This window comes from Heptranchias perlo, chromosome 44, assembly GCF_035084215.1.
Source record: "Heptranchias perlo isolate sHepPer1 chromosome 44, sHepPer1.hap1, whole genome shotgun sequence".
Lineage (NCBI taxonomy): Eukaryota > Metazoa > Chordata > Chondrichthyes > Hexanchiformes > Hexanchidae > Heptranchias > Heptranchias perlo.
The window spans coordinates 770,510-798,400 of NC_090368.1; the positions used below are offsets into that span (position 1 = coordinate 770,510).

The following is a 27,891-nucleotide window of genomic DNA, read 5'->3' on the forward strand; positions in this document are numbered from 1 at the left end:
GTCAGCTTATGAAGACAATCAGAGAACAGCAACCAAGAAGGGCGAGAGAGCCATCAGCCCCAAGCACAGCAGCTGCAGCATTACAGAGCTGGGGTCTCGGCCCCTGGACCCTAACCTCGTCTACAAGGCTGTCTGAGCACAAGCTTCAGAAACAGAACGCAGACTGTTGAAAACCAGAGATTACAGCGGAAGCAGCAGCAACGGAGGGCAATGTCTGGGGGGAGGGGGGCGGGGGGCAGACTGTAGCTTCTGTGGGGAGAGAAACCCGCTCGTCCCCAGGGAGGGCCTTTGGTGCAGCAGTATCGAAGGCTGGGGGGGGGTGGGGGGGGTTTCATGCCCCAGGAGCAAAAACAGTCACCAGCAGCAAGCAGCCATTTTCCTCACGCGAGTGGCAGCAGGGTATTTGACCAGGGGAGGAACCACAGACAAGTCCGATCCAGTCCTCCCACTGACCGGCACACTAACACTCTCCCAGCAGGGGTCACTACTGACCCACAGCACTGACCCAGGCTGATCGTTCCCCATCGAAAAAAGAACAAACTCGGAGTCTCTCTCGCCCCTTTCACCACCTCGGGACGTCCCAGAGAGCTTTACAGCCAATGAGGTACTTTTTGAAGTGTAGTCACTATTGTGATGTAGGAAACGCGGCAGCCAATTTGCGCACAGCAAGATCCCACAAAGAGCAATGTGATAATGACCCAGATCATCTGTGTTTAGTGATGTTGGTTGAGGGATAAATATTGGCCCCAGGACACCGGGGAGAACTCCCCCGCTCTTCACATAGTGGCAGTGGGATCTTTTACGTCCACCTGAGAGGGCAGATGGGGCCTCAATTTAACGTCTCATCTTAAAGACGGCACCTTAGACAGTGCGGCGCTCCCTCAGCGCCGACCCTCCGGCGGTGCGGCGCTCCCTCAGCGCCGACCCTCCGGCGGTGCGGCGCTCCCTCAGCGCCGACCCTCCGGCGGTGCGGCGCTCCCTCAGCGCCGACCCTCCGGCGGTGCGGCGCTCCCTCAGCGCCGACCCTCCGGCGGTGCGGCGCTCCCTCAGCGCCGACCCTCCGACGGTGCGGCGCTCCCTCAGCGCTGACCCTCCGACAGTGCGGCGCTCCCTCAGTACTGACCCTCCGACAGTGCGGCGCTCCCTCAGTACTGACCCTCCGACAGTGCGGCGCTCCCTCAGTACTGACCCTCCGACAGTGCGGCGCTCCCTCAGTACTGACCCTCCGACAGTGCGGCGCTCCCTCAGCGCCGACCCTCCGACAGTGCGGCGCTCCCTCAGTACTATACTGGGAGTGACAACATGGATTATGAGCTCAAGTCCCTGGAGTGAGGCTCGAACCCAGGATGTTCTGACTCCGAGGGGAGAGTGAGACCCACTGAGCCCCGGTGTCAGGCGAGTCCAATCCTAGCCTGGACTGAGACCAGTACAGACCAGGAAGTAGATTTGGCAGCTTCCTGCCTGAAGGGCTGGGGTTCAATGTCAGACTGAGAATCAGCTTCACCTTTCTCCCCGAGACCGGGAACGGGCCCCGCGCTCCGGGAACGGGCCCCGCGCTCCGGGAACGGGCCCCGCGCTCCGGGAACGGGCCCCGCGCTCCGGGAACGGGCCCCGCGCTCCGGGAACGGGCCGCGCTCCGGGAACGGGTTGGCTGGTGCCAGCCTCAGGGTCCCTGCGGAGTCGGGACTGACGGATTGCGGAATGCGCAGGAGGCCGTGCAAGCTGCAACAAGTGAAGACAATCAGCGTGCAGATTAGAGCGTGCGGTGAAGGACTGCACCTCTGTGTGTATCAGTGTGGGCTGTGCAAGGTCTCGCAGGGAAACGGTCAGCACACTGCCCGTCACTGCCCTCAGAGAGCTGAAACAATTTAACATCTCGCTGTGTGAAGGTCTCTCCTCACACAGGGAGCTGCTGATTCAGCACCGTCAGTGACAGGAACACGGTGCAGTGGGATTGGTGGATATGGTGGGTACGTGGGGGTGAGCACAATATTGGCTCGCTTGGCCTAATGGACTCTTCCTGTTCCTAAATATTCTCCGAGTGCCCTTGGCAGCAAATCAAGGGGTTCAGAGACAGCCAACAGCCAGGCCTCCTAATGACACATCGAAGGAAGGGGCCAATCACCAGCCCCCTCTCCCCACTCCACCACTGGTGACAGGACCTTAAACCATCAGCCCCCCCCCGCCCGCTCCTTCAAAACATCCCTCACAACCCACCTCCAACCAGGCCTCCAGTCACCTCCCCAGACTCTGCCCCCAGCTCCTGCTCGGGCCTGACACCCCCGCACCCCCCGAGGTGTGCAATACATGTCAACTGGATGTTCAACCGTGTGGGCCATCGCAACGGAGCCTGATGTTGCTGTGTACACTCGGAGGTGCATCGAGGGGGACACCTGCAGGGCACTCGAGTGGTCAGTCTGACAGGCTCCGCCCCCTCCCTCACCTGCAGGGCGTTCGAGTGGTCAGTCTGACAGGCTCCGCCCCCTCCCTCACCTGCAGGGCGTTCGAGTGGTCAGTCTGACAGGCTCCGCCCCCTCCCTCACCTGCAGGGCGTTCGAGTGGTCAGTCTGACAGGCTCCGCCCCCTCCCTCACCTGCAGGGCACTCGAGTGGTCAGTCTGACAGGCTCCGCCCCCTCCCTCACCTGCAGGGCGTTCGAGTGGTCAGTCTGACAGGCTCCGCCCCCTCCCTCACCTGCAGGGCGTTCGAGTGGTCAGTCTGACAGGCTCCACCCCCTCCCTCACCTGCAGGGCGTTCGAGTGGTCAGTCTGACAGGCTCCGCCCCCTCCCTCACCTGCAGGGCGTTCGAGTGGTCAGTCTGACAGGCTCCGCCCCTCCCTCACCTGCAGGGCACTCGAGTGGTCAGTCTGACAGGCTCCGCCCCCTCCCTCACCTGCAGGGCGTTCGAGTGGTCAGTCTGACAGGCTCCGCCCCCTCCCTCACCTGCAGGGCGTTCGAGTGGTCAGTCTGACAGGCTCCGCCCCCTCCCTCACCTGCAGGGCGTTCGAGTGGTCAGTCTGACAGGCTCCGCCCCCTCCCTCACCTGCAGGGCGTTCGAGTGGTCAGTCTGACAGGCTCCGCCCCCTCCCTCACCTGCAGGGCGTTCGAGTGGTCAGTCTGACAGGCTCCGCCCCCTCCCTCACCTGCAGGGCGCTCGAGTGGTCAGTCTGACAGGCTCCGCCCCCTCCCTCACCTGCAGGGCGTTCGAGTGGTCAGTCTGACAGGCTCCGCCCCCTCCCTCACCTGCAGGGCGTTCGAGTGGTCAGTCTGACAGGCTCCGCCCCCTCCCTCACCTGCAGGGCGTTCGAGTGGTCAGTCTGACAGGCTCCGCCCCCTCCCTCACCTGCAGGGCGTTCGAGTGGTCAGTCTGACAGGCTCCACCCCCTCCCTCACCTGCAGGGCGTTCGAGTGGTCAGTCTGACAGGCTCCGCCCCCTCCCTCACCTGCAGGGCGTTCGAGTGGTCAGTCTGACAGGCTCCGCCCCCTCCCTCACCTGCAGGGCGTTCGAGTGGTCAGTCTGACAGGCTCCGCCCCCTCCCTCACCTGCAGGGCGTTCGAGTGGTCAGTCTGACAGGCTCCGCCCCCTCCCTCACCTGCAGGGCGTTCGAGTGGTCAGTCTGACAGGCTCCACCCCCTCCCTCACCTGCAGGGCGTTCGAGTGGTCAGTCTGACAGGCTCCGCCCCTCCCTCACCTGCAGGGCGTTCGAGTGGTCAGTCTGACAGGCTCCGCCCCTTCCCTCACCTGCAGGGCGTTCGAGTGGTCAGTCTGACAGGCCAGCTCCTGCTCCACCTCCGACACCTCCATCAGGTGATGCTCGCTGACCAATCGCGACAGCTCGCCGACCACCGTCACGTGTTTGGACACTGTGCCCGACATCTTCTTAAACTGCGGGTAGTTTTCCACAAAGGCCTGTGGGAAACAACAAGCTCAGGTCAGCAATGGCAGGCTGAACATCGTGGGGGCAGTTCCCTGTCCAGGTACCCGGGTCAGGACACCGCAGGGGAAGGGAAGGGAAGGGCCCTGGTCCGCTGGAATTATATTGGGCCATTGTCCGGAGTGAGGGAGAGCCCCTAATCAGCCCGGCCCTGCGGGATGCAGCCTCCAACAGCGCTGTCTGAGGACCATCGAATGGACTGATGGAGAAGTGAAACCCCCCACCCCAGACACCTCACACATCCTGCTGGTCGTACAGAGGCTCCGTCAGTGCCTCCCGCATCTCCCGTTCCCTGCTCCCCCACCCCATTCCCTCCGCCACCATTACTCCGTCACCCCGTCACCCGCTCCCCCCCGGCCCCCCCCGTCACCCGCTCCCCCCGGCACCCGCTCCCCCCGGCACCCCCGTCACCCGCTCCCCCCGGCACCCGCTCCCCCCGGCCCCCCCGTCACCCGCTCTCCCGGCCCCCTCGTCACCCGCTCCCCCAGCCCCCCCGTCACCCGCTCCCCCCGTCACCCGCTCTCCCGGCCCCCTCGTCACCCGCTCCCCCAGCCCCCCCGTCACCCGCTCCCCCCGTCACCCTCGTCACCCGCTCCCCCGGCCCCCTCGTCACCCGCTCCCCCGGCCCCCTCGTCACCCGCTCCCCCGGCCCCCTCGTCACCCGCTCCCCCCGTCACCCGCTCTCCCGGCCCCCTCGTCACCCGCTCCCCCGGCCCCCCCGTCACCCGCTCCCCCGTCACCCGCTCCCCCCGTCACCCCCGTCACCCCCGTCACCCGCTCCCCCCGTCACCCCCGTCACCCCCGTCACCCGCTCCCCCCGTCACCCCCGTCACCCGCTCCCCCCGTCACCCCCGTCACCCGCTCCCCCCGTCACCCGCTCCCCCCGTCACCCCCGTCACCCGCGTCACCCGTCACCCCCGTCACCCCCGTCACCCGCTCCCCCCGTCACCCCCGTCACCCGCTCCCCCCGTCACCCCCGTCACCCGCTCCCCCCGTCACCCCCGTCACCCGCTCCCCCCGTCACCCCCGTCACCCGCTCCCCCCGTCACCCCCGTCACCCGCTCCCCCCGTCACCCGCTCCCCCCGTCACCCCCGTCACCCGCGTCACCCGTCACCCCCGTCACCCGTTCCCCCCGTCACCCGCTCTCCCGGCCCCCTCGTCACCCGCTCTCCCGGCCCCCTCGTCACCCGCTCTCCCGGCCCCCTCGTCACCCGCTCCCCCGGCCCCCTCGTCACCCGGCCCCCTCGTCACCCGGCCCCCTCGTCACCCGCTCTCCCGGCACCCCCGTCACCCGCTCCCCCCGTCACCCGCTCCCCCCGTCACCCGCTCTCCCGGCCCCCCCGTCACCCGCTCCCCCCGGCCCCCCGTCACCCGCTCCCCCCGCTCCCCCCGCTCCCCCGTTACCTTCATGTCTGAAATGGATTCCAGTTTCTGTTGGCCTTTTGGTTTTTTTTTCTGAAAATCCTCCATCAGATTCTTGATGTTGGTCCCGATCTCCCCGAAGTTGAGGTACATGTTCTGTAGATGAGAGCGGACTGAGTTAAACACGACTGGCCATGTGTTCAAGGGGGACGCGGAGCCTTCCAGCCTCCAGCTATACTCACATTGGTGTAGAACTCATCGTTTTCAGCAGAGAGAACCACCTCCTTCAGGTCCTTGCTGATCCCCGGCACTCGGGACAGATCGATTCGATTGTTATTGATTCCCAGGAGCTCATGAACCATTGCCTGGTACGTCCACTGCAAAACAAGATGGGCGGTCACTGTACCCCTCACCACACTGCCCCGAGTACCCCACATCATCGGCTGTGCCCTCCCCCCGTGTCCCCCACATCATTTACTCCCCTCCCCCCGTGTCCCCCACATCATCTACTCCCCTCCCCCCATGTCCCCCGCATCATCGGCTGTGCCCTCCCCCCGTGTCCCCCACATCATCTACTCCCCTCCCCCCGTGTCCCCCACATCATCTACTCCCCTCCCCCCGTGTCCCCCGCATCATCGGCTGTGCCCACCCCCCGTGTCCCCCACATCATCTACTCCCCTCCCCCCGTGTCCCCCACATCATCTACTCCCCTCCCCCGTGTCCCCCGCATCATCTACTCCCCCCCCCCCCCCCCGTGTCCCCCGCATCATCTACTCCCCCCGTGTACCCCACGTCATCTACTCCCCTCCCCCCGTGTACCCCTCATCATCTACTCCCCTCTCCCCGTGTACCCCTCATCATCTACTCCCCTCCCCCCGTGTCCCCCGCATCATCTACTCCCCTCCCCCCGTGTACCCCTCATCATCTACTCTCCTCTCCCCGTGTACCCCACATCATCTACTCCCCTCCCCCCGTGTACCCCACATCATCTACTCCCCTCCCCCGTGTACCCCTCATCATCTACTCCCCTCCCCCCGTGTACCCCACATCATCTACTCCCCCCGTGTACCCCACATCATCTACTCCCCTCCCCCTGTGTACCCCACATCATCTACTCCCCTCCCCCCGTGTACCCCTCATCATCTACTCCCCTCCCCCCGTGTACCCCACATCATCTACTCCCCTCCCCCCGTGTCCCCCACATCATCTACTCCCCTCCCCCCGTGTCCCCCGCATCATCTACTCCCCTCCCCCCGTGTACCCCGCATCATCTACTCCCCCCCCCCCGTGTCCCCCGCATCATCTACTCCCCCCGTGTACCCCACGTCATCTACTCCCCTCCCCCCGTGTACCCCTCATCATCTACTCCCCTCTCCCCGTGTACCCCTCATCATCTACTCCCCTCCCCCCGTGTCCCCCGCATCATCTACTCCCCTCCCCCCGTGTACCCCTCATCATCTACTCTCCTCTCCCCGTGTACCCCACATCATCTACTCCCCTCCCCCCGTGTACCCCACATCATCTACTCCCCTCCCCCCGTGTACCCCACATCATCTACTCCCCTCCCCCCGTGTACCCCTCATCATCTACTCCCCTCCCCCCGTGTACCCCACATCATCTACTCCCCCCGTGTACCCCACATCATCTACTCCCCTCCCCCTGTGTACCCCACATCATCTACTCCCCTCCCCCCGTGTACCCCTCATCATCTACTCCCCTCCCCCCGTGTACCCCACATCATCTACTCCCCTCCCCCCGTGTACCCCACATCATCTACTCTCCTCTCCCCGTGTACCCCACATCATCTACTCCCCTCCCCCCCGTGTCCCCCACATCATCTACTCCCCTCCCCCCGTGTACCCCACATCATCTACTCCCCTCCCCCCGTGTACCCCTCATCATCTACTCCCCTCCCCCCGTGTACCCCTCATCATCTACTCCCCTCCCCCCGTGTACCCCACATCATCTACTCCCCTCCCCCCGTGTCCCCCTCATCATCTACTCTCCTCTCCCCGTGTACCCCACATCATCTACTCCCCTCCCTCCCGTGTCCCCCACATCATCTACTCCCCTCCCCCCCGTGTCCCCCACATCATCTACTCCCCTCCCCCCGTGTACCCCTCATCATCTACTCTCCTCTCCTCTCCCCGTGTACCCCACATCATCTACTCCCCTCCCCCCGTGTACCCCACAACATCTACTCCCCTCCCCCCGTGTCCCCCACATCATCTACTCTCCTCCCCCCGTGTACCCCTCATCATCTACTCTCCTCTCCCCGTGTACCCCACATCATCTACTCCCCTCCCCCCGTGTCCCCCACATCATCTACTCCCCTCCCTCCCGTGTACCCCTCAGCTCCCAGGTTTGAGTTACTCCTGCTGTAAAGGTTCGCGCTCAGCTCCCAGTTCTGATGGAGGGTCCGAGCTGTTACCCAGTCTGTGCCCCGTCCCACTGACAGACCAGCTGTGTATTCCCAGCATCTTTGCTTCATCTCTCTGCCTGAACCTTTGCCTCTGATTCAGAAGTGGTGGAGGGAGAAGAGCCGACATTATATGACTGTGTTGAGGAGTGTCCAGCTCCTGCGGTCGGACACTCCAGCTCCCGTCTCAGTCCCGCTGTAACTCAGCTCCCTCCAGTGTTAAATCACACTTACTGCAGCATTACACTCTCCACCAGATTCAGCACAGCACCCAGCCAAAGTCAGCACAGTCAGAGATCATGGGGCTTCACATCTTAAACACCAGGAGGGGGGAGAGGGGTCGGGATCGAGGGGCCCGGGGTCATTGCCCAGTACTCACCTGGTTGAGAAGTGGGGTAATGGCATCATCGCTGCGATCCAGGATCAGAAGCAGGGGCGGGACCTCAGTCCGACGGAACTCGAACAGCTCGTACTCCTTGGTGATGATTTGCTGCCATGGGGACAGAGCGAATGATATTGTTTAAGTAAATGTGACATTAATCCACGTCATAAATATTCAGCACCCACCCCCTGGACACACGGCACCAGCACCAAACTTCTCTCTCCTTCACCGACTTTTATACTCGTCGAGGTACAATAAAACACCCAATATAAGCATCCAGAGTCAGCATCAAACACTCCCAGGGCAGGTACAGGGTTAGATACAGAGTAAAGCTCCCTCCACACTGTCCCATCAAACACTCCCAGGGCAGGTACAGGGTTAGATACAGAGTAAAGCTCCCTCTACACTGTCCCATCAATCACTCCCAGGGCAGGTACAGCACGGGTTAGATACAGAGTAAAGCTCCCTCTACACTGTCCCATCAAACACTCCCAGGGCAGGTACAGCACGGGTTAGATACAGAGTAAAGCTCCCTCTACACTGTCCTGTCAAACACTCCCAGGGCAGGTACAGGGTTAGATACAGAGTAAAGCTCCCTCTACACTGTCCCGTCAAACACTCCCAGGGCAGGTACAGCACGGGTTAGATACAGAGTAAAGCTCCCTCTACACTGTCCTGTCAAACACTCCCAGGGCAGGTACAGGGTTAGATACAGAGTAAAGCTCCCTCTACACTGTCCAATCAAACATTCCCAGGGCAGGTACAGGGTTAGATACAGAGTAAAGCTCCCTCTACACTCTCTCATTGATGTGTTCAAGCTCCATCCTCAGTAATTCACCTCCCACTGTACCAGTGTGATATTTTTCATTTCCCATGAGGCATCCTGTGGCCATAATTGGCAGCGGGCCAGTGGACGGATCCTGGGTGGGCCCTGACTCGACCCATCGTTCATCACCGGTCCATATCCTTATGGGATAAATGATGAGAGAATGAGAGTCCAATTTTGACTGTAATGGAAGCTTCAGTTGTGTATAAGCAGAGTCCCATTCGAGCTGGAGTCAGTGAAATGGACGAGTACAAGTCATTGAGACAGGTTCCCAGATCCAATATTATCCTCACTGTTACCGTCATCACCGTAAAACCATCACGGACAAAACTGTCTCCAACCCCTCCCCAAACGACTGTTCACACAAGGACTGTTCACCCCAATGTGCTGCATCACCTTGACACTCTCTGCAAGCCTCTTCGCCATATCCGAGCTCAGCTGGTAACGGATCATGGGACATTTCTTCAGTGACAGGAGCACTGCAGTCAGCCCCTGCGTGGTTCTTGCCAATAGTGCAGGGTTCCAGTTTCTACCCTGATGGTTAGGACACACGGCATTAATCACTTCATACCCAGAACCACATCATCAGGTATTAAACAAACAGCTATTAGAAAACATCAAACTGATCTCAATGTCAAGGAGGACATAATAATTTGTACTATGAACATCAAACACTCCCAGGGCAGGTACAGCACGGGTTAGATACAGAGTAAAGCTCCCTCTACACTGTCCCATCAAACACTCCCAGGGCAGGTACAGCACGGGTTAGATACAGAGTAAAGCTCCCTCTACACTGTCCCATCAAACACTCCCAGGACAGGTACAGGGTTAGATACAGAGTAAAGCTCCCTCTACACTGTCCCATCAAACACTCCCAGGACAGGTACAGGGTTAGATACAGAGTAAAGCTCCCTCTACACTGTCCCATCAAACACTCCCAGGGCAGGTACAGGGTTAGATACAGAGTAAAGCTCCCTCTACACTGTCCCATCAAACACTCCCAGGGCAGGTACAGCACGGGTTAGATACAGAGTAAAGCTCCCTCTACACTGTCCCATCAAACACTCCCAGGGCAGGTACAAGGTTAGATACAGAGTAAAGAGAAAGGTTACAGCACGGAGGGAGGCCATTCAGCCCATCGAGTCCGTGCCAGCTCTATGCAAGAGCAATCCAGCCAGTCCCACTCCCCCGCCCTTTCCCTGTAGCCCTACAATTTTTTTCCTTTCAAGTACTTATCCAGTTCCCTTTTGAAGGCCATGATTGAATCTGCCTCCACCACCCGCTCGGGCAGTGCATTCCAGATCTTAACCACTCGCTGTGTAAAAAAGTTTTTCCTCATGTCACCTTTGGTTCTTTTGCCAATCACCTTAAATCTATGTCCTCTGGTTCTTGACCCTTCCGCCAATGGGAACAGTTTCTCTCTATCTATTGTGTCTAGGCCCTTCATGATTTTGAAAACTTCTATCAAATCTCCTCTCAACCTTCTCTGTTCAGAGAACAGCCCCAGCTTCTCCAATCCATCCACGTAACTAAAGTTCCTCATCCCTGGAATCATTCTAGTAAATCTCTTCTGCACCCTCTCTAAGGCCTTCACATCTTTCCTAAAGTGCAGTGCCCAGAACTGGACATAATATGCCAGTTGTGGCCGAACCAGTGTTTTACAAAGGTTCATCATGACTTCCTTGCTTTTGTGCTCTATGTCTCTATTTATAAAGCCCAGGATACCGTATGCTTTTTTAAGCGCATTCTCAGCCTGCCCTGCAACCTTCAATGATTTGTACACATATACCCCCAGATCGCTCTGTTCTTGTATCCCTTTTAGAGTTGTGCCCTCTAGTTTATATTACCTCTCCTCGTTCTTCCTACCAAAATGTATCACCTTGCATTTTTCTGCATTAAATTTCATCTGCCACGTGTCCGCCCATTCCACCAGCCTGTCTATATCCTCTTGAAGTCTATCACTATCCTCCTCACTGTTCACTCCCCTTCCAAGTTTTGTGTCATCTGCAAATTTGGATATTTGTGCCCTGTACACTCAAGTCCAAGTCATTAATATGTATCAAGAAAAGCAGTGGTCCCTTCACTGACCCCTGGGGAACCCCACTGTACACCTCCCTCCAGTCCGAAAAACAACCATTCACCACTACTCTCTGCTTCCTGTTACTTAGCCAATTCTGTATCCATGTTGTTGCTGCCCCCTTTATTCCATGGGCTGCAATCTTGATGATAATCCTACCATGCAGCACTTTATCAAACGCCTTTTGAATGTCCATATACACCACATCAACTGCATTGCCCTCATCTACCCTCTCTGTTACCTCATCAAAAAACTCTATCAGGTTAGTTAAACATGATTTGCCTTTAACAAATCCGTGCTGGCTTTCCCTAATCAATCCACACTCGTCCAAGTGACTGTTAATTCTGATTCGGATTATCGTTTCTAAAAGTTTCCCCAGCCCCGAGGTTAAACTGACCGGCCTATAGTTGCTGGGTTCATCCTACACCCTTCTTTGAACAAGGGTGTAATATTTGCAATTCTCCAGTCCTCTGGCACCACCCCCGTATCTACGGAGGTTTGGAAGATTATAGCCAGTACCTCCGCAATTTCCACCCTTACTTCCCTCAGCAACCTCGGATGCATCCCATCCAGACCAGGTAACCTTTCTAGTATCTCTTCTTTATCAATCCTTAGCCCATCCAGTATCTCAACTATATCTTCCTTTACTGAGACTCTGGCAGCATCTCCTTCCTTGGTAAAGACAGATGCAGGGTACGGTAGCATAGTGGTTATATTACTGGGCTAGTAATCCAGAGGCCTGGACTAAAATACAGAGTCATGAGTTCAAATCCCGCCACGGCAGCTGGCGAATTTAAATTCAATTAATTAAATAAAAATCTGGAATTAAAATACTAGTATCAGTAATGATGGCCATGAAACTACCGGATTGTCGTAAAAACCCATCTGGTTCACTAATGTCCTTGAGGGAAGGAAACCTGCCGTCCTTACCCGGTCTGGCCTATATGTGACTCCAGACCCACAGCAATGTGGTTGATTCTTAATTGCCCTCTGAAATGGCCCAGCAAGCCACTCAGTTGTAAAATCTCGCTACGAAAAGTCATAATAAGAATAAAACCGGACGGACCACCCGGCATCGGACCACTAGGCACCGGACACGACAACGGCAAAACACCAAGCCCAGTCGACCCTGCAAGGTCCTCCTTATTAACATCTGGGGACTTGTGCCAAAATTGGGAGAGCTGTCCCACAGACTAGTCAAGCAACAGCCTGACATAGCCATACTCACAGAATCATATCTTTCAGCCAACGTCCCAGACTCTTCCATCACCATCCCTGGGTATGTCCTGTCCCACCGGCAGGACAGACCCACCAGAGGTGGCGGTACAGTGATATACAGTCAGGAGGGAATGGCCCTGGGAGTCCTCAACATTGACTCTGGACCCCATGAAATCTCATGGCATCAGGTCAAACATGGGCAAGGAAACCACCTACCGTCCTCCCTCAGCTGATGAATCAGTCCTCCTCCATGTTGAGCACCACTTGGAGGAAGCACTGAGGGTAGCAAGGGCACAGAATGTACTCTGGGTGGGGGACTTCAATGTCCATCACCAAGAGTGGCTCGGTAGCACCACTACTGACCAAGCCCTGAAGGACATAGCTGCTAGACTGGGCCTGCGGCAGGTGGTGAGCGAACCAACACGAGGGAAAAACTTACTTGACCTCGTCCTCACCAATCTACCTGTCGCAAATGCATCTGTCCATGACAGTATTGGTAGGAGTGACCACCGCACAGTCCTCGTGGAGATGAAGTCCCGTCTTCGCACTGAGGACACCATCCAACGTGTTGTGTGGCACTACCACCGTGCTAAATGGGATAGATTCAGAACAGATCTCGCAGCTCAAAACTGGGCATCCATGAGGCGCTGTGGGCCATCAGCAGCAGCAGAATTGTATTCCAGCACAATCTGTAACCTCATGGCCCGGCATATTCCTCACTCTACCATTACCAACAAGCCAGGGGATCAACCCTGGTTCAATGAGGAGTGTAGAAGAGCATGCCAGGAGCAGCACCAGGCATACCTAAAAATGAGGTGCCAACCTGGTGAAGCTACAACTCAGGACTACATGCATGCTAAACAGCGGAAGCAACATGCTATAGACAGAGCTAAGTGATTCCACAACCAACGGATCAGATCAAAGCTCTGCAGTCCTGCCACATCCAATCGTGAATGGTGGTGGACAATTAAACAACTAACGGGAGGAGGAGGCTCTGCAAACATCCCCATTCTCAATGATGGCGGAGTCCAGCACGTGAGTGCAAAAGACAAGGCTGAAGCATTTGCAACCATCTTCAGCCAGAAGTGCCGAGTGGATGATCCATCTCAGCCTCCTCCCGATATCCCCACCATCACGAAAGCCAGTCTTCGGCCAATTCGATTCACTCCACGTGATATCAAGAAACGGCTGAGTGCACTGGATACAGCAAAGGCTATGGGCCCCGACAACATCCCAGCTGTAGTGCTGAAGACTTGTGCTCCAGAACTAGCTGCGCCTCTAGCCAAGCTGTTCCAGTACAGCTACAACACTGGCATCTACCCGACAATGTGGAAAATTGCCCAGGTATGTCCTGTCCACAAAAAGCAGGACAAATCCAATCCGGCCAATTACCGCCCCATCAGTCTACTCTCAATCGTCAGCAAAGTGATGGAAGGTATCGTCGACAGTGCTATCAAGCAGCACTTACTCACCAATAACCTGCTCACCGATGCTCAGTTTGGGTTCCGCCAGGACCATTCAGCTCCAGACCTCATTACAGCCTTGGTCCAAACATGGATAAAAGAGCTGAATTCCAGAGGTGAGGTGAGAGTGACTGCCCTTGACATCAAGGCAGCATTTGACCGAGTGTGGCACCAAGGAGCCCGAGTAAAATTGAAGTCAATGGGAATCGGGGGGAAAACTCTCCAGTGGCTGGAGTCATACCTAGCACAAAGGAAGATGGTAGTGGTTGTTGGAGGCCAATCATCTCAGGCCCAGGGCATTGCTGCAGGAGTTCCTCAGGGCAGTGTCCTAGGCCCAACCATCTTCAGCTGCTTCATCAATGACCTTCCCTCCATCATTAGGTCAGAAATGGGGATGTTCGCTGATGACTGCACAGTGTTCAGTTCCATTCGCAACCCCTCAGATAATGAAGCAGTCCGAGCCCGCATGCAGCAAGACCTGGACAACATCCAGGCTTGGGCTCATAAGTGCCAAGTAACATTCGCGCCAGATAAGTGCCAGGCAATGACCATCTCCAACAAGAGAGAGTCTAACCACCTCCCCTTGACATTCAACGGCATTACCATCGCCGAATCCCCCACCATCAACATCCTGGGGGTCACCATTGACCAGAAACTTAACTGGACCAGCCATATAAATACTGTGGCTACGAGAGCAGGTCAGAGGCTGGGTATTCTGCGGCGAGTGACTCACCTCCTGACTCCCCAAAGCCTTTCCACCATCTACAAGGCACAAGTCAGGAGTGTGATGGAATACTCTCCACTTGCTTGGATGAGTGCAGCTCCAACAACACTCAAGAAGCTCAACACCATCCAAGATAAAGCAGCCCGCTTGATTGGCACCCCATCCACCACCCTAAACATTCACTCCCTTCACCACCGGCGCACTGTGGCTGCAGTGTGTACCATCCACAGGATGCACTGCAGCAACTCGCCAAGGCTTCTTCGACAGCACCTCCCAAACCCGCGACCTCTACCACCTAGAAGGACAAGAGCAGCAGGCACATGGGAACAACACCACCTGCACGTTCCCCTCCAAGTCACACACCATCCCGACTTGGAAATATATCGCCGTTCCTTCATTGTCGCTGGGTCAAAATCCTGGAACTCCCTTCCTAACAGCACTGTGGGAGAACCTTCACCACACGGACTGCAGCGGTTTAAGAAGGCGGCTCACCACCACCTTCTCGAGGGCAATTAGGGATGGGCAATAAATGCCGGCCTCGCCAGCGACACCCACATCCCATGAACAAATAAAAAAAAACTCATTTAGTACCTCGGCCATGGCCTCTGCCTCCATGAGTAGATTTCCTTTTTGGTCCCTAATCAGCCCCACCCCTCCTCTTACTACCGGTTTACAGCCTGTCGAAGACTTGGATTCCCCTTTATGTTGGCCACCAGTCTATTCTCATACTCTCTCTTTGCCCCTCTTATTTCCTTTTTCACTTCCCCTCTGAACTTTCTATATTGTGCCTGGTATAATAACTTCATATCCTGCAGAATAACTTGTCCTCTCACCCCATGGTATAACCTTGTCTGTCCCGTGAGCTTCTGCTACAGATTATAGGAACAGGAGGAGGCCATTCAGCCCCTCGAGCCTGTTCCGCCATTCAATTAGACCATGGCTGATCTGGATCTTAACTCCATTTACCCGCCTTGGTTCCGTAGCCCTTAATACCCTCACCCAACAAAAATCTATCAATCTCAGTTTTGAAATTTTCAATAGACCCCCAGTCTCAGCAGCTTTTTGGGGGAGAGAGTTCCAGATTCCCACTCCCCTTTGTGTGAAGAAGTGCTTCCTGACATCACCCCTGAACGGCCTGGCTCTAATTTTAAGGTTATGCCCCCCTTGTTCCGGACTCTCCCACCAGAGGAAATAGTTTCTCTCTATCGACCCTATCAAATCCTTTAATTATCTTAAATTAAATTCGATTAGATTAGACGGAGGGGTCCTGAGCTGCTGGTTAGTCAGTCAGGGAGAGGACTCACATACACTCACTCTCTGCTTACCTGAGCACAGCCCAAGAGATTGAGGGAAAACACGTGGGGACTCACAGCGATAAAATCTCCATAAAACTCCTAAAACAGCAAAAGAGAGAAGTGAAGGAGAGGTGGGAGGAGAATCCTGGGGTCAGGTTCTGTTCAAAATATTCAACTCCATCAGAGAGGAGCGCGTGGACTATTTACTGGGTTAGTGGGGACCCGAACCCAGTTATTGGGAGGTGGTGGGGGGTTAGTGGGGACCCAGACCCAGTTACTTGGGGGGGTGGGGGGGTTAGTGGGGTCCCGGACCCAGTTACTGGGGGGGGGGGGGGGGGGTTAGTGGGGACCCGGACCCAGTTACGGGGGGGGGGTTTTTTAAAAGGGGACACGGACCCAGTTACGGGGGGTTCATGGGGACCCGGACTCATTTACAGTGGGGTCCCCTTTAATGCCCTCCATCATAACTCCCACTTACCTGAACTTCAGAAACCACCTCCTGCTCATCAGCCTCTGCCAGGGATTTTATGTCACTCTTACTGATCACATTACTGAAATCTACAAACAGAGAGAGAGAGAGAGAGAGTCAGAGACAGACTAAGGAGAGCTTGCAGCCAGCTACTGATTGGAAGAGCCCCTGTTACCCATACTCGGTGAGTAAATGCACCCACCCGGCGAGCCACGCAGCAGAGAGGGGCCCGGTTTCCATCCCCAGTCTGTACCGTGCCAGAGGTCACTGGGACCCCGGCGAGACTGATTATATTCCCTCCTTGACCTCGGGGCACTGAGGCCAATTCCAGCCTCCTCTGCTGCCCCAGCTCAGATCAGCTGCCTCAGCACAGACTGGGGTTGGAACTTGGGCCCCTCCTGTTTGTGTAGCTCAGTGACTCTCACCCCCACTTGGATACTGAGCCGTCGGGTGAGCTGCTCATCCCACAGAACTGTTGGTGAGTGATGGGACTGTCGAGTACTTACAGACAAACAACAGGCCGTACTTGGGTCTGTGTAGCTCCTGAATCAGAAATTCAACGTTCTCCTAGAAAACGGAAACAACAATTACTGGAGGAAAGGCTGAACAAGCCCGGCTCTCCGCGTCCCTCGTCCCCGTGACCCTCCCCTCACCCCCACCTCCTCCCCGTGACCCTCCCCTCACCCCCACCTCCTCCCCGTGACCCTCCCCTCACTCCCACCCTATTCCCTCACCCCCGCCCTCCCACCCTATCCCCCGCCTTCCCGCCCTATCCCCCGCCTTCCCGCCCTATCCGCTCACCCCCCTGTATCCAAGCTGTGTATTCCAGGCAGGGTGCAGGTGAGGAGTGGATTACAGGCCCTGACGTGGGGCAGGTAGCCAGGGGGCGATGCTTACCTTGGTAGGCCGCAGAAAGCAGATGGCCTTCAGGTGCTTCATGGTCTCACGGTTAGTGGAATCAATGCGCTCGAAGAGGTAAACCTCCTTCTGCAGGATCTCGGACTGTGTGTACACCATACTGACGATGCTCGTCTGTGAGAGAAACCAGAGACACATCACACGTTCCACTCAGCACCCACATTATACCTTTCCCCTTCGACACTCGACGTGCTGACCCCAGGGGGCAGGAGTGAGACACAGAGTAAAGCTCCCTCTACACTCTCCCCTCAGGGTCAGGGTCACTCCCAGGGCAGGTACAGGGTTAGACACAGAGTAAAGCTCCCTCTACACTGTCCCGTCAAACACTCCCAGGGCAGGTACAGGGTTAGATACAGAGTAAAGCTCCCTCCACACTGTCCCATCAAACACTCCCAGGGTCAGGTACAGGGTTAGATACAGAGTAAAGCTCCCTCTACACTGTCCCATCAAACACTCCCAGGGTCAGGTACAGGGTTAGATACAGAGTAAAGCTCCCTCTACACTGTCCCATCAAACACTCCCAGGGCAGGTACAGGGTTAGATACAGAGTAAAGCTCCCTCTTACACTGTCCCATCAAACACTCCCAGGGCAGGTACAGGGTTAGATACAGAGTAAAGCTCCCTCTACACTGTCCCATCAAACACTCCCAGGGCAGGTACAGGGTTAGATACAGAGTAAAGCTCCCTCTACACTGTCCCATCAAACACTCCCAGGGCAGGTACAGGGTTAGATACAGAGTAAAGATCCCTCTACACTGTCCCATCAAACACTCCCAGGGTCAGGTACAGGGTTAGATACAGAGTAAAGCTCCCTCTACACTGTCCCATCAAACACTCCCAGGGCAGGTACAGGGTTAGATACAGAGTAAAGATCCCTCTACACTGTCCCATCAAACACTCCCAGGGCAGGTACAGGGTTAGATACAGAGTAAAGCTCCCTCTACACTGTCCCATCAAACACTCCCAGGGCAGGTACAGGGTTAGATACAGAGTAAAGCTCCCTCTACACTGTCCCATCAAACACTCCCAGGGCAGGTACAGGGTTAGATACAGAGTAAAGCTCCCTCTACACTGTCCCATCAAACACTCCCAGGGCAGGTACAGGGTTAGATACAGAGTAAAGCTCCCTCTACACTGTCCCATCAAACACTCCCAGGGCAGGTACAGGGTTAGATACAGAGTAAAGCTCCCTCTACACTGTCCCATCAAACACTCCCAGGGCAGGTACAGGGTTAGATACAGAGTAAAGCTCCCTCTACACTGTCCCATCAAACACTCCCAGGGCAGGTACAGGGTTAGATACAGAGTAAAGCTCCCTCTACACTGTCCCCTCAGGGTCAGGGTCACTCCCAGGGCAGGTCCACCACAGGCCGCATTTGCCTCCTCGGCCACTCACCGTCTCCTTGTCCATCAGCAGCACCTTCATCCCGGGGCCGCTCTCCTCGATCATCTTGGACACATACTGCTTGACGGCGAGCACCACGTTCATGGCGGACGGGAGACCGGCACCGGCTGCGGCTGCGGCTGCGGAGGGAAGGATTCGCAGTCAAACCCCCGGCAAAGACTGAAGGCCGCGGTCTCTGGGCCCGCAGCATGGCGGGAGTTGTAGTTCCCCGCTCTCCGTCCTTCCGCCCCCCGGCCTCGCACTGCGACTGCGCGGGAACTACAACTCCCAGAGTGCTGTGGGCGCCGGGCAGGCGGGCGTCAATCTGCCCAGATGTTGTTTTGTCAACAGAGGTTAATTCATGGTTTAACAGGCAGGTTTCTGCTGTCACAGTCAGGCAGTCGGTCAACTTTAATATTTTATGCATGAGTGAAAATGGATTGTGGATGCGAAAGACTTAAAGGTCGAGAGTACAAACATTCTTACTGGGTGTTAGATTAGCTCAATGGTAATAATCCCACCCCTGGAATCATTAGATTGTGGGTTCAAGTCTCACTCCAGGACTTAAGTGTATAATCCAGGCTGACATTTTACTGCAACATTGTCTGTCAAGTGAAAGATCCCATCACTGTTTATTTGTACTTCCTCCCACAACAAACAGCATCAAAATAGATTATCTGCTCAGTTATGTTTGTAGGAACTCGCTGTGTGCAAATTGCTGCTACATTTACTTACAAAACAACGGTACCGACACTTCAAAAGTTATTAATTGACTGTGAAGCACTTTGGGATGGAGAATATGCTTCATAAATATACGTTTTTTTCTTCACTATTCCAAAGGGGTGGTCTCGTAGTTATGGTAGTGAATGAGCAACCCAGAGGTTATGAGTTCAACTCCCACCACAGCAACGTATGAAATTGAATTCAATAAACTGGTAACATGAGAGCTGATATCAGAAAAATAACCATGAAAACTGATTGGATTATCATAAACACCCAACTAGTTCACTAATCTCCTTCGGGAAACAGAAACTATCCCTGATTACCTTACATGTGATTCCAGTCCCACACCTTGTCCTGATGAAAGGTCATCAACCTGAAATGTTAACTCTGTTTCTCTCTCCACAGATGCAGCATTTTCTGTTTCTAACCCACACCTTGTGATTGACTCTTGGAGCAACGAGGGATGGACAATAAACGGGGCCTCGTCAATGCTGTTCACACCCTGAGAACAAATAAAAAATAAACAATTTGTTTAAAAGCTGAGGGGAGATAAAGAGAAATGTTTTTACGCAACGGGTTGTGATGATCTGGAATGCACCGCCCTTGGAAGCAGATTCAATGGTAACTTTCGAATACTTGAAGAGGAGAAAATTGCAGGGCTATGGGGAAAGAGCAGGGGGAGTGGGACTAATTGGACAGCTCTTTCAAAGAGCCAGCACTGGCACGATGGGCCGAAAGGCCTCCCTCTGCGCTATATGATTCTGTGAAAACGCTTGATCAGGTCACTTGCATAGAATGTGTTTGCAAACACAGAAGTTTACCGATTGCTGATGCTGCCCCTGGACTTCTCCACTTGCTCTCACACTGCATTGCATTTCTCCAGTCGTGTGTGCGGTGTCAGACTGGGGGGAACCCCGGCCGGGAGCAGGGGAGGGGGAACCCTGTCCCACCTGCATGACGTAATGCGATTGCTACCCATGATGTCACCGGCTCGCCCCTCCGATGACGTCAGCCGCATTTTTTTAACCGAACTTCACGAGCGGGTCCGCGGCTCGTCCCGCCCCCCGGGCGCGCCGATTGGTCCCGGCGGCTCACAAACCAACGTAACCCGGGGCAACCTGGTCTGCCATTGGTGGGAAGCGGCTGTCTGTCAAGCCGGTCCTCCGGTCCAGCAGGTTAGGTTGCGGCTGGGAGGACTGCTGCTGTCGCGCTGCGGCCGCGGCCTTTACCCACACTGATCCGGGTGGATTTCCACCTCCCTCACCGAGGCCCCGCTCTGAGGGATGTGTGGCCGGCTCCGGCGGGATTGCTAACGGCCGGCGGCAGGTAGGACTCGCGCCCGCCCTCCGCTTGTTTTTAAGCCGCTTTCGGGTCGGTAGGCCCGAAGCCGCGGTCTAGATTGGACGCGCTGCCCAGGGGAGAGGCAGAGGTCCGGAGCCCACTGACCCGTGAAGGAGGAACCGTTCCCCGTCCCCCGTTCCACCCCCCCCCCCCCCCCCCCGGAGTCTCCTGAACTTTCCTGCGGATCCCGCCCCCACTCCCCCTGTCCCGGGGACACACCGACTCCCAGAGTTTGCCTCAACTCCTGGAGCCGCCTCACTCTGGGGGGAGGGGTCCTGGGGCTCCATTGCTGGGGGGCACGGCCTGACACCCCCACTCCCCCGGGCCTCTGGAGACACCCCCACTCCCCCGGGCCTCTGGAGACACCCCCACTCCCCCGGGCCTCTGGAGACTCCCCCGGGCCTCTGGAGACACCCCCACTCCCCCGGGCCTCTGGAGACACTCCTGGGGAACCTGAAGTTTTGCCCGGGATCCCCAGCGATCGCACCTGGACAGCGTTTACTGGGCGAATGCCCAGGGGCTGGAGAGTGGGGGCATCGCTGTGATGTTGGCCCTTCACCACCCCCCCATTCCTCACAACCCCCACCCCGAAACCTGGTTCTGTGGGTACAGGTCTGTCCCTGTATAACACTGGGGTACAGTACTGGGGGGGTACAGGTCTGTCACTGTATAACACTGGGGTACAGTACTGGTGGGTACAGGTCTGTCCCTGTATAACACTGGGGTACAGTACTGGTGGGTACAGGTCTGTCCCTGTATAACACTGGGGTACAGTACTGGTGGGTACAGGTCTGTCACTGTATAACACTGGGGTACAGTACTGGTGGGTACAGGTCTGTCCCTGTACAACACTGGGGTACAGTACTGGTGGGTACAGGTCTGTCCCTGTATAACACTGGGGTACAGTACTGGTGGGTACAGGTCTGTCCCTGTATAACACTGGGGTACAGTACTGGTGGGTACAGGTCTGTCACTGTATAACACTGGGGTACAGTACTGGGGGGTACAGGTCTGTCCCTGTATAACACGGGTACAGTACTGGTGGGTACAGGTCTGTCCCTGTATAACACTGGGGTACAGTACTGGTGGGTACAGGTCTGTCCCTGTATAACACTGGGGTACAGTACTGGTGGGTACAGGTCTGTCACTGTATAACACTGGGGTACAGTACTGGTGGGTACAGGTCTGTCACTGTATAACACTGGGGTACAGTACTGGTGGGTACAGGTCTGTCACTGTATAACACTGGGGTACAGTACTGGTGGGTACAGGTCTGTCCCTGTATAACCCTGGGGTACAGTACTGGTGGGTACAGGTCTGTCACTGTATAACACTGGGGTACAGTACTGGTGGGTACAGGTCTTTCCCTGTATAACACTGGGGTACAGTACTGGTGGGTACAGGTCTGTCATTGTATAACCCTGGGGTACAGTACCGGTGGGTACAGGTCTGTCACTGTATAACCCTGGGGTACAGTACTGGTGGGTACAGGTCTGTCCCTGTATAACACTGGGGTACAGTACTGGTGGGTACAGGTCTGTCTCTGTATAACACTGGGGTACAGTACTGGTGGGTACAGGTCTGTCCCTGTATAACACTGGGGTACAGTACTGGTGGGTACAGGTCTGTCACTGTATAACCCTGGGGTACAGTACTGGTGGGTACAGGTCTGTCACTGTATAACACTGGGGTACAGTACTGGTGGGTACAGGTCTGTCCCTGTATAACACTGGGGTACAGTACTGGTGGGTACAGGTCTGTCTCTGTATAACACTGGGGTACAGTACTGGTGGGTACAGGTCTGTCACTGTATAACACTGGGGTACAGTACTGGTGGGTACAGGTCTGTCACTGTATAACACTGGGGTACAGTACTGGTGGGTACAGGTCTGTCCCTGTATAACACTGGGGTACAGTACTGGGGGGTACAGGTCTGTCACTGTATAACACGGGTACAGTACTGGTGGGTACAGGTCTATCACTGTATAACACTGGGGTACAGTACTGGTGGGTACAGGTCTGTCACTTTATAACACTGGAGTACAGTACTGGTGGGTACAGGTCTGTCACTGTATAACACGGGTACAGTACTGGTGGGTACAGGTCTGTCACTGTATAACATGTGTACAGTACTGGTGGGTACAGGTCTGTCACTGTATAACACTGGGGTACAGTACTGGTGGGTACAGGTCTGTCCCTGTATAACACTGGGGTACAGTACTGGTGGGTACAGGTCTGTCACTGTATAACACTGGGGTACAGTACCGGTGGGTACAGGTCTGTCACTGTATAACACTGGGGTACAGTACTGGTGGGTACAGGCCTGTCACTGTATAACTGGGGTACAGTACTTGTGGGTACAGGTCTGTCCCTGTATAACGGGTACAGTACTGGTGGGTACAGGTCTGTCACTGTATAACACTGGGGTACAGTACCGGTGGGTACAGGTCTGTCCCTGTATAACACTCGGGTACAGTACTGGTGGGTACAGGTCTGTCCCTGTATAACACTGGGGTACAGTACTGGTGGGTACAGGTCTGTCCCTGTATAACACTGGGGTACAGTACTGGTGGGTACAGGTCTGTCCCTGTATAACACTGGGGTACAGTACTGGTGGGTACAGGTCTGTCCCTGTATAACACGGGGGTACAGTACTGGTGGGTACAGGTCTGTCCCTGTATAACACGGGGGTACAGTACTGGTGGGTACAGGTCTGTCCCTGTATAACACTGGGGTACAGTACTGGTGGGTACAGGTCTGTCCCTGTATAACACTGGGGTACAGTACTGGTGGGTACAGGTCTGTCCCTGTATAACACTGGGGTACAGTACTGGTGGGTACAGGTCTTTCACTGTATAACTCTGGGGTACAGTACTGGTGGGTACAGGTCTGTCACTGGTGATGGGAGCAATTTGCAGGGATGAGTTCAGATTACTGAACACAAGTGTATCACACAAGATGACAGTGTATTGGGTTGTGTGTGTGTTTCTTTTCCCCTTTCGGATAATTGTTAAGACGACACTAACTGCAGCCAGTGATCCTGGGTTTGCCTCTGTTGCTGTTTGTCAGTCCTGTGTGGAACAGGCTGTGACACTGGGTGCTGATGCTTGCGTTGAACGCAGTGTTTTGCCTGTTTCATTCTTCACCACGTGCTGCCAGTAACCCTGCGCACTGTCTGAGGAATGGCAGGCTGCCTTCTAACTTTTAGTGAAGTGACTGAGGAGGATCGGCGGGTGACTGTGAGCCAGAGCAGGGACTGAATAAATCAATGAGCTTCTAACATTGGCATGAACTTTGAGTGAAACACATTCACCAACCTCATCAGAATGTGTGATCTCACTTTGAACTGTGCCCTGGTATTGTGTCTTCCAGTACCAGGTGGGCTTTGGTTCTGCTGTTGAGCAGGGGAGTTTGTGAATGGTCGGGGTGGCAGAGAGAAGAGTGACCTCAGACTGGATGAGGTACAGGCTCACACAGCAGCTCCCCTCGTACCGGGGATTTAGATTGAATCACCATTGCTGCAGTGCCCACTGATGCGAGAGTCCAGCGTGCTAACCCAGTGCACCACCTAATCCCCAGCGTGCAGCTTGTCCTTCCTGCCTGTGTGTAGTTAACCTGCTGTATCTGTTTCCCAGAACTTATTTATTTATATCATTTCAATCTATGCAGGAAAAACAAGTTTGAAAGGGAATGAATGTTTACTTACAGAGCAGGGCCATTAACTAACTGCCTAGGACGCAGAGCCAGCAGATTAACTTCAGCAGCGGCCTAATCGTGGCAAAGTAAGAGCTCTCTGAGTTTAAATATTAGAAACTTGGATTCTAGTCATGAATTGAAGTGGGTAACTGAAGGCCAGAAACTTGTGAAAAATCATTCTCAGCTATACAACGCCAAAACTGATTGATTGATTTAACCAACTACTCCTGGTTGGCCAGGGAGAGGTGCTGAATCTGGGCTTTGCATTCACCCCAAGGAGACTGGGACTTCATACAATCATGCTCCGGTGCTGTTACTGGGTCTGTCCCTGTATAACACTGGGGTACAGTACTGGTGGGTACAGGTCTGTCCCTGTATAACACTGGGGTACAGTACTGGTGGGTACAGGTCTGTCACTGTATAACACTGGGGTACAGTACTGGTGGGTACAGGTCTGTCACTGTATAACACTGGGGTACAGTACTGGGGGGTACAGGTCTGTCACTGTATAACACTGGGGTACAGTACTGGTGGGTACAGGTCTGTCACTGTATAACACTGGGGTACAGTACTGGTGGGTACAGGTCTGTCACTGTATAACACTGGGGTACAGTACTGGTGGGTACAGGTCTGTCCCTGTATAACACTGGGGTACAGTACTGGTGGGTACAGGTCTGTCACTGTATAACACGGGTACAGTACTGGTGGGTACAGGTCTGTCCCTGTATAACACTGGGGTACAGTACTGGTGGGTACAGGCCTGTCACTGTATAACACGGGTACAGTACTGGTGGGTACAGGTCTGTCACTGTATAACACTGGGGTACAGTACTGGTGGGTCCAGGTCTGTCCCTGTATAACACTGGGGTACAGTACTGGTGGGTACAGGTCTGTCACTGTATAACACTGGGGTACAGTACTGGTGGGTACAGGTCTGTCACTGTATAACACGGGTACAGTACTGGTGGGTACAGGTCTGTCACTGTATAACACTGGGGTACAGTACTGGTGGGTACAGGCCTGTCACTGTATAACACGGGTACAGTACTGGTGGGTACAGGTCTGTCACTGTATAACACTGGGGTACAGTACTGGTGGGTACAGGTCTGTCCCTGTATAACACTGGGGTACAGTACTGGTGGGTACAGGTCTGTCACTGTATAACACGGGTACAGTACTGGTGGGTACAGGTCTGTCACTGTATAACACTGGGGTACAGTACTGGTGGGTACAGGTCTGTCCCTGTATAACACTGGGGTACAGTACTGGTGGGTACAGGCCTGTCACTGTATAACACGGGTACAGTACTGGTGGGTACAGGTCTGTCACTGTATAACACTGGGGTACAGTACTGGTGGGTACAGGTCTGTCCCTGTATAACACTGGGGTACAGTACTGGTGGGTACAGGTCTGTCCCTGTATAACACTGGGGTACAGTACTGGGGGGTACAGGTCTGTCACTGTATAACACTGGGGTACAGTACTGGTGGGTACAGGTCTGTCACTGTATAACACTGGGGTACAGTACTGGTGGGTACAGGTCTTTCACTGTAATGACACTCTCTGGTGTCACCAGCTTGTCTCTCTCACTCTGGGGGTTTCGGGTGGCAGTCCCCCATTTCCCCCAGAGTCGCTGTTTTCACATCCTGTAGTACAATGACCGGGATCTTGTGGCCTGTTCTATTGTTGAGTTGAGGGTCATTGTCGAGCTATTAATGGGCTTGCCTGCCGTAGGTCTCACATGGTCAACGTACACAGGGAGCGTGTGGCCTGAGGTGTGAGGGTCAGGAGGCCAGTTTAACAGTCGGAGATCAGGTTTCTGTTGGGGACTTGGAGTTCTCGTGTGCTGCGTTTCAGAGACTCTTGTTCTGATGAGTTTTTCGAAGTGTGGCTTCAGATGGTTTGATTTGAAACGATCTGCTTCTTGCTCAGTTATCATACATCCATTCCCACCTCGGGAGGGAGTGGCTTGATGTGGTGCACTGGTTTTTTTTTTGATTCGTTCATGGGATGTGGGCGTCGTTGGCGAGGCCAGTGTTTATTGCCCATCCCTAATTGCACTTGGTGGTGAGCTGCAGTCCGTGTGGTGAAGGTTCTCCCACAGTGCTGTTAGGAAGGGAGTTCCAGGATTTTGTCCCAGCGACGATGAAGGAACGGCGATATATTTCCAAGTCGGGATGGTGTGTGACTTGGAGGGGAACATGCAGGTGGTGTTGTTCCCATGTGCCTGCTGCTCTTGTCCTTCTAGGTGGGAGAGGTCGCGGGTTTGGGAGGTGCTGTCGAAGAAGCCTTGGCGAGTTGCTGCAGTGCATCCTGTGGATGGTACACACTGCATCCACTGTGCGCCGGTGGTGAAGGGAGTGAATGTTTAGGGTGGTGGATGGGGTGCCAATCAAGCAGGCTGCTTTGTCCTGGATGGTGTTGAACTTCTTGAGTGTTGTTGGAGCTGCACTCATCCAAGCAAGTGGAGAGTATTCCATCACACTCCTGACTTGTGCCTTGTAGATGGTGGAAAGGCTTTGGGGAGTCAGGGGGTGAGTCACTCACCACAGAATACCCAGCCTCTGACCTGCTCTCGTAGCCACAGTATTTATATGGCTGGTCCAGTTAAGTTTCTGGTCAATGGTGACCCCCAGGATGTTGATGGTGGGGGATTCGGCGATGGTAATGCCGTTGAATGTCAAGGGGAGGTGGTTAGACTCTCTCTTGTTGCAGATGGTCGTTGCCTGGCACTTGTCTGGCACGAATGTTTTTTGGCACTTATCAGCCCAAGCCTGGATGTTGTCCAGGTCTTGCAGCATGCGGGCACGGACTGCTTCATTATCTGAGGGGTTGCGAATGGAACTGAACACTGTGCAATCATCAGCGAACATCCCCATTTCTGACCTTATGATGGAGGGAAGGTCATTGATGAAGCAGCTGAAGATGGTTGGGCCTAAGACACTGCCCTGAGGAACTCCTGCAGCAATGTCCTGGGGCTGAGATGATTGGCCTCCAACAACCACTACCATCTTCCTTTGTGCTAGGTATGACTCCAGCCACTGGAGAGTTTTCCCCCTGATTCCCACTGACTTCAGTTTTACGAGGACTCCTTGGTGCCACACTCAGTCACTCTCACCTCAACACTTCACATCGCTGGAGAGTCGAAGTGCTTCTTTTGGGGGTGGACATTTATCACAGGAGAGGGTTTATGGGGGGGTGTTACGTGGTGCAGGGAGGGAGCTGGCCAGGAACAGCTTTTATTGTTTGCGCACTCTGGCTGCTTTCCTTCCTACTTTTCTTTCCTTTTCCCATCGCCTTTAAAAGCTGAAATCTTGGTTCTGTTATCACACCCACAACCACAGGGGAATCCCGGACACCAGGTGTGGGGTCCTTGTTAGTCCTGGGGCACTGCTCGAGGGAGCAGGGAGTTCAGTCAGTCAGGCCAGGCCAGGCCAGGCCAGGTCAGCATCGTCCCCTCAACCAAGAGCAGCACAAACCCATTCCATCGGCACTCACCCCATTGTGAGACATTGGTGCAGTACAACAGACCGATCCTGTTAGTGCCCACACCAAGTGTGTGTGGAAAATCCTTGTTCAACCTGTGAGAACATTTAATCTGCCAAACTTGGGAAGTTTGGGATTGTGAATGTTTGATCAAGGAGTTCATTGCTGTGCTT

General features: G+C 55.1%; 2 protein-coding genes across 3 annotated transcripts in view; one reads left to right on the forward strand and one right to left on the reverse strand.

Moving 5' to 3' along the window:
- Positions 1–18,674, reverse strand: part of vps45 (vacuolar protein sorting 45 homolog) — a 47,663-nt gene extending 28,989 nt beyond the window's left edge. The window contains exons 1-10 of one of the 2 annotated variants that reach the window (XM_067975827.1): positions 18,485–18,671; positions 17,068–17,202; positions 16,677–16,737; positions 16,180–16,259; positions 15,732–15,800; positions 9,321–9,458; positions 8,096–8,206; positions 5,540–5,674; positions 5,340–5,453; positions 3,742–3,909 (exon numbers count right to left, since the gene is read on the reverse strand). In XM_067975827.1, coding sequence (XP_067831928.1) covers positions 3,742–3,909; positions 5,340–5,453; positions 5,540–5,674; positions 8,096–8,206; positions 9,321–9,458; positions 15,732–15,800; positions 16,180–16,259; positions 16,677–16,737; positions 17,068–17,202; positions 18,485–18,577 — 1,104 coding nt within the window. In that variant the 5' untranslated portion in view covers positions 18,578–18,671. Of the gene's footprint in view, positions 1–3,741; positions 3,910–5,339; positions 5,454–5,539; positions 5,675–8,095; positions 8,207–9,320; positions 9,459–15,731; positions 15,801–16,179; positions 16,260–16,676; positions 16,738–17,067; positions 17,203–18,484 lie in introns of both variants that reach the window. The other variant, XM_067975828.1, reaches the window with a different exon arrangement.
- Positions 18,675–20,364: 1,690 nt separating this feature from the next.
- Positions 20,365–27,891, forward strand: part of LOC137306553 (OTU domain-containing protein 7B-like) — a 31,429-nt gene continuing 23,902 nt past the window's right edge. The window contains 2 exon segments of the mRNA XM_067975829.1: positions 20,365–20,521; positions 24,206–24,318. The gene's annotated coding sequence lies outside the window, so the exon portion shown is untranslated.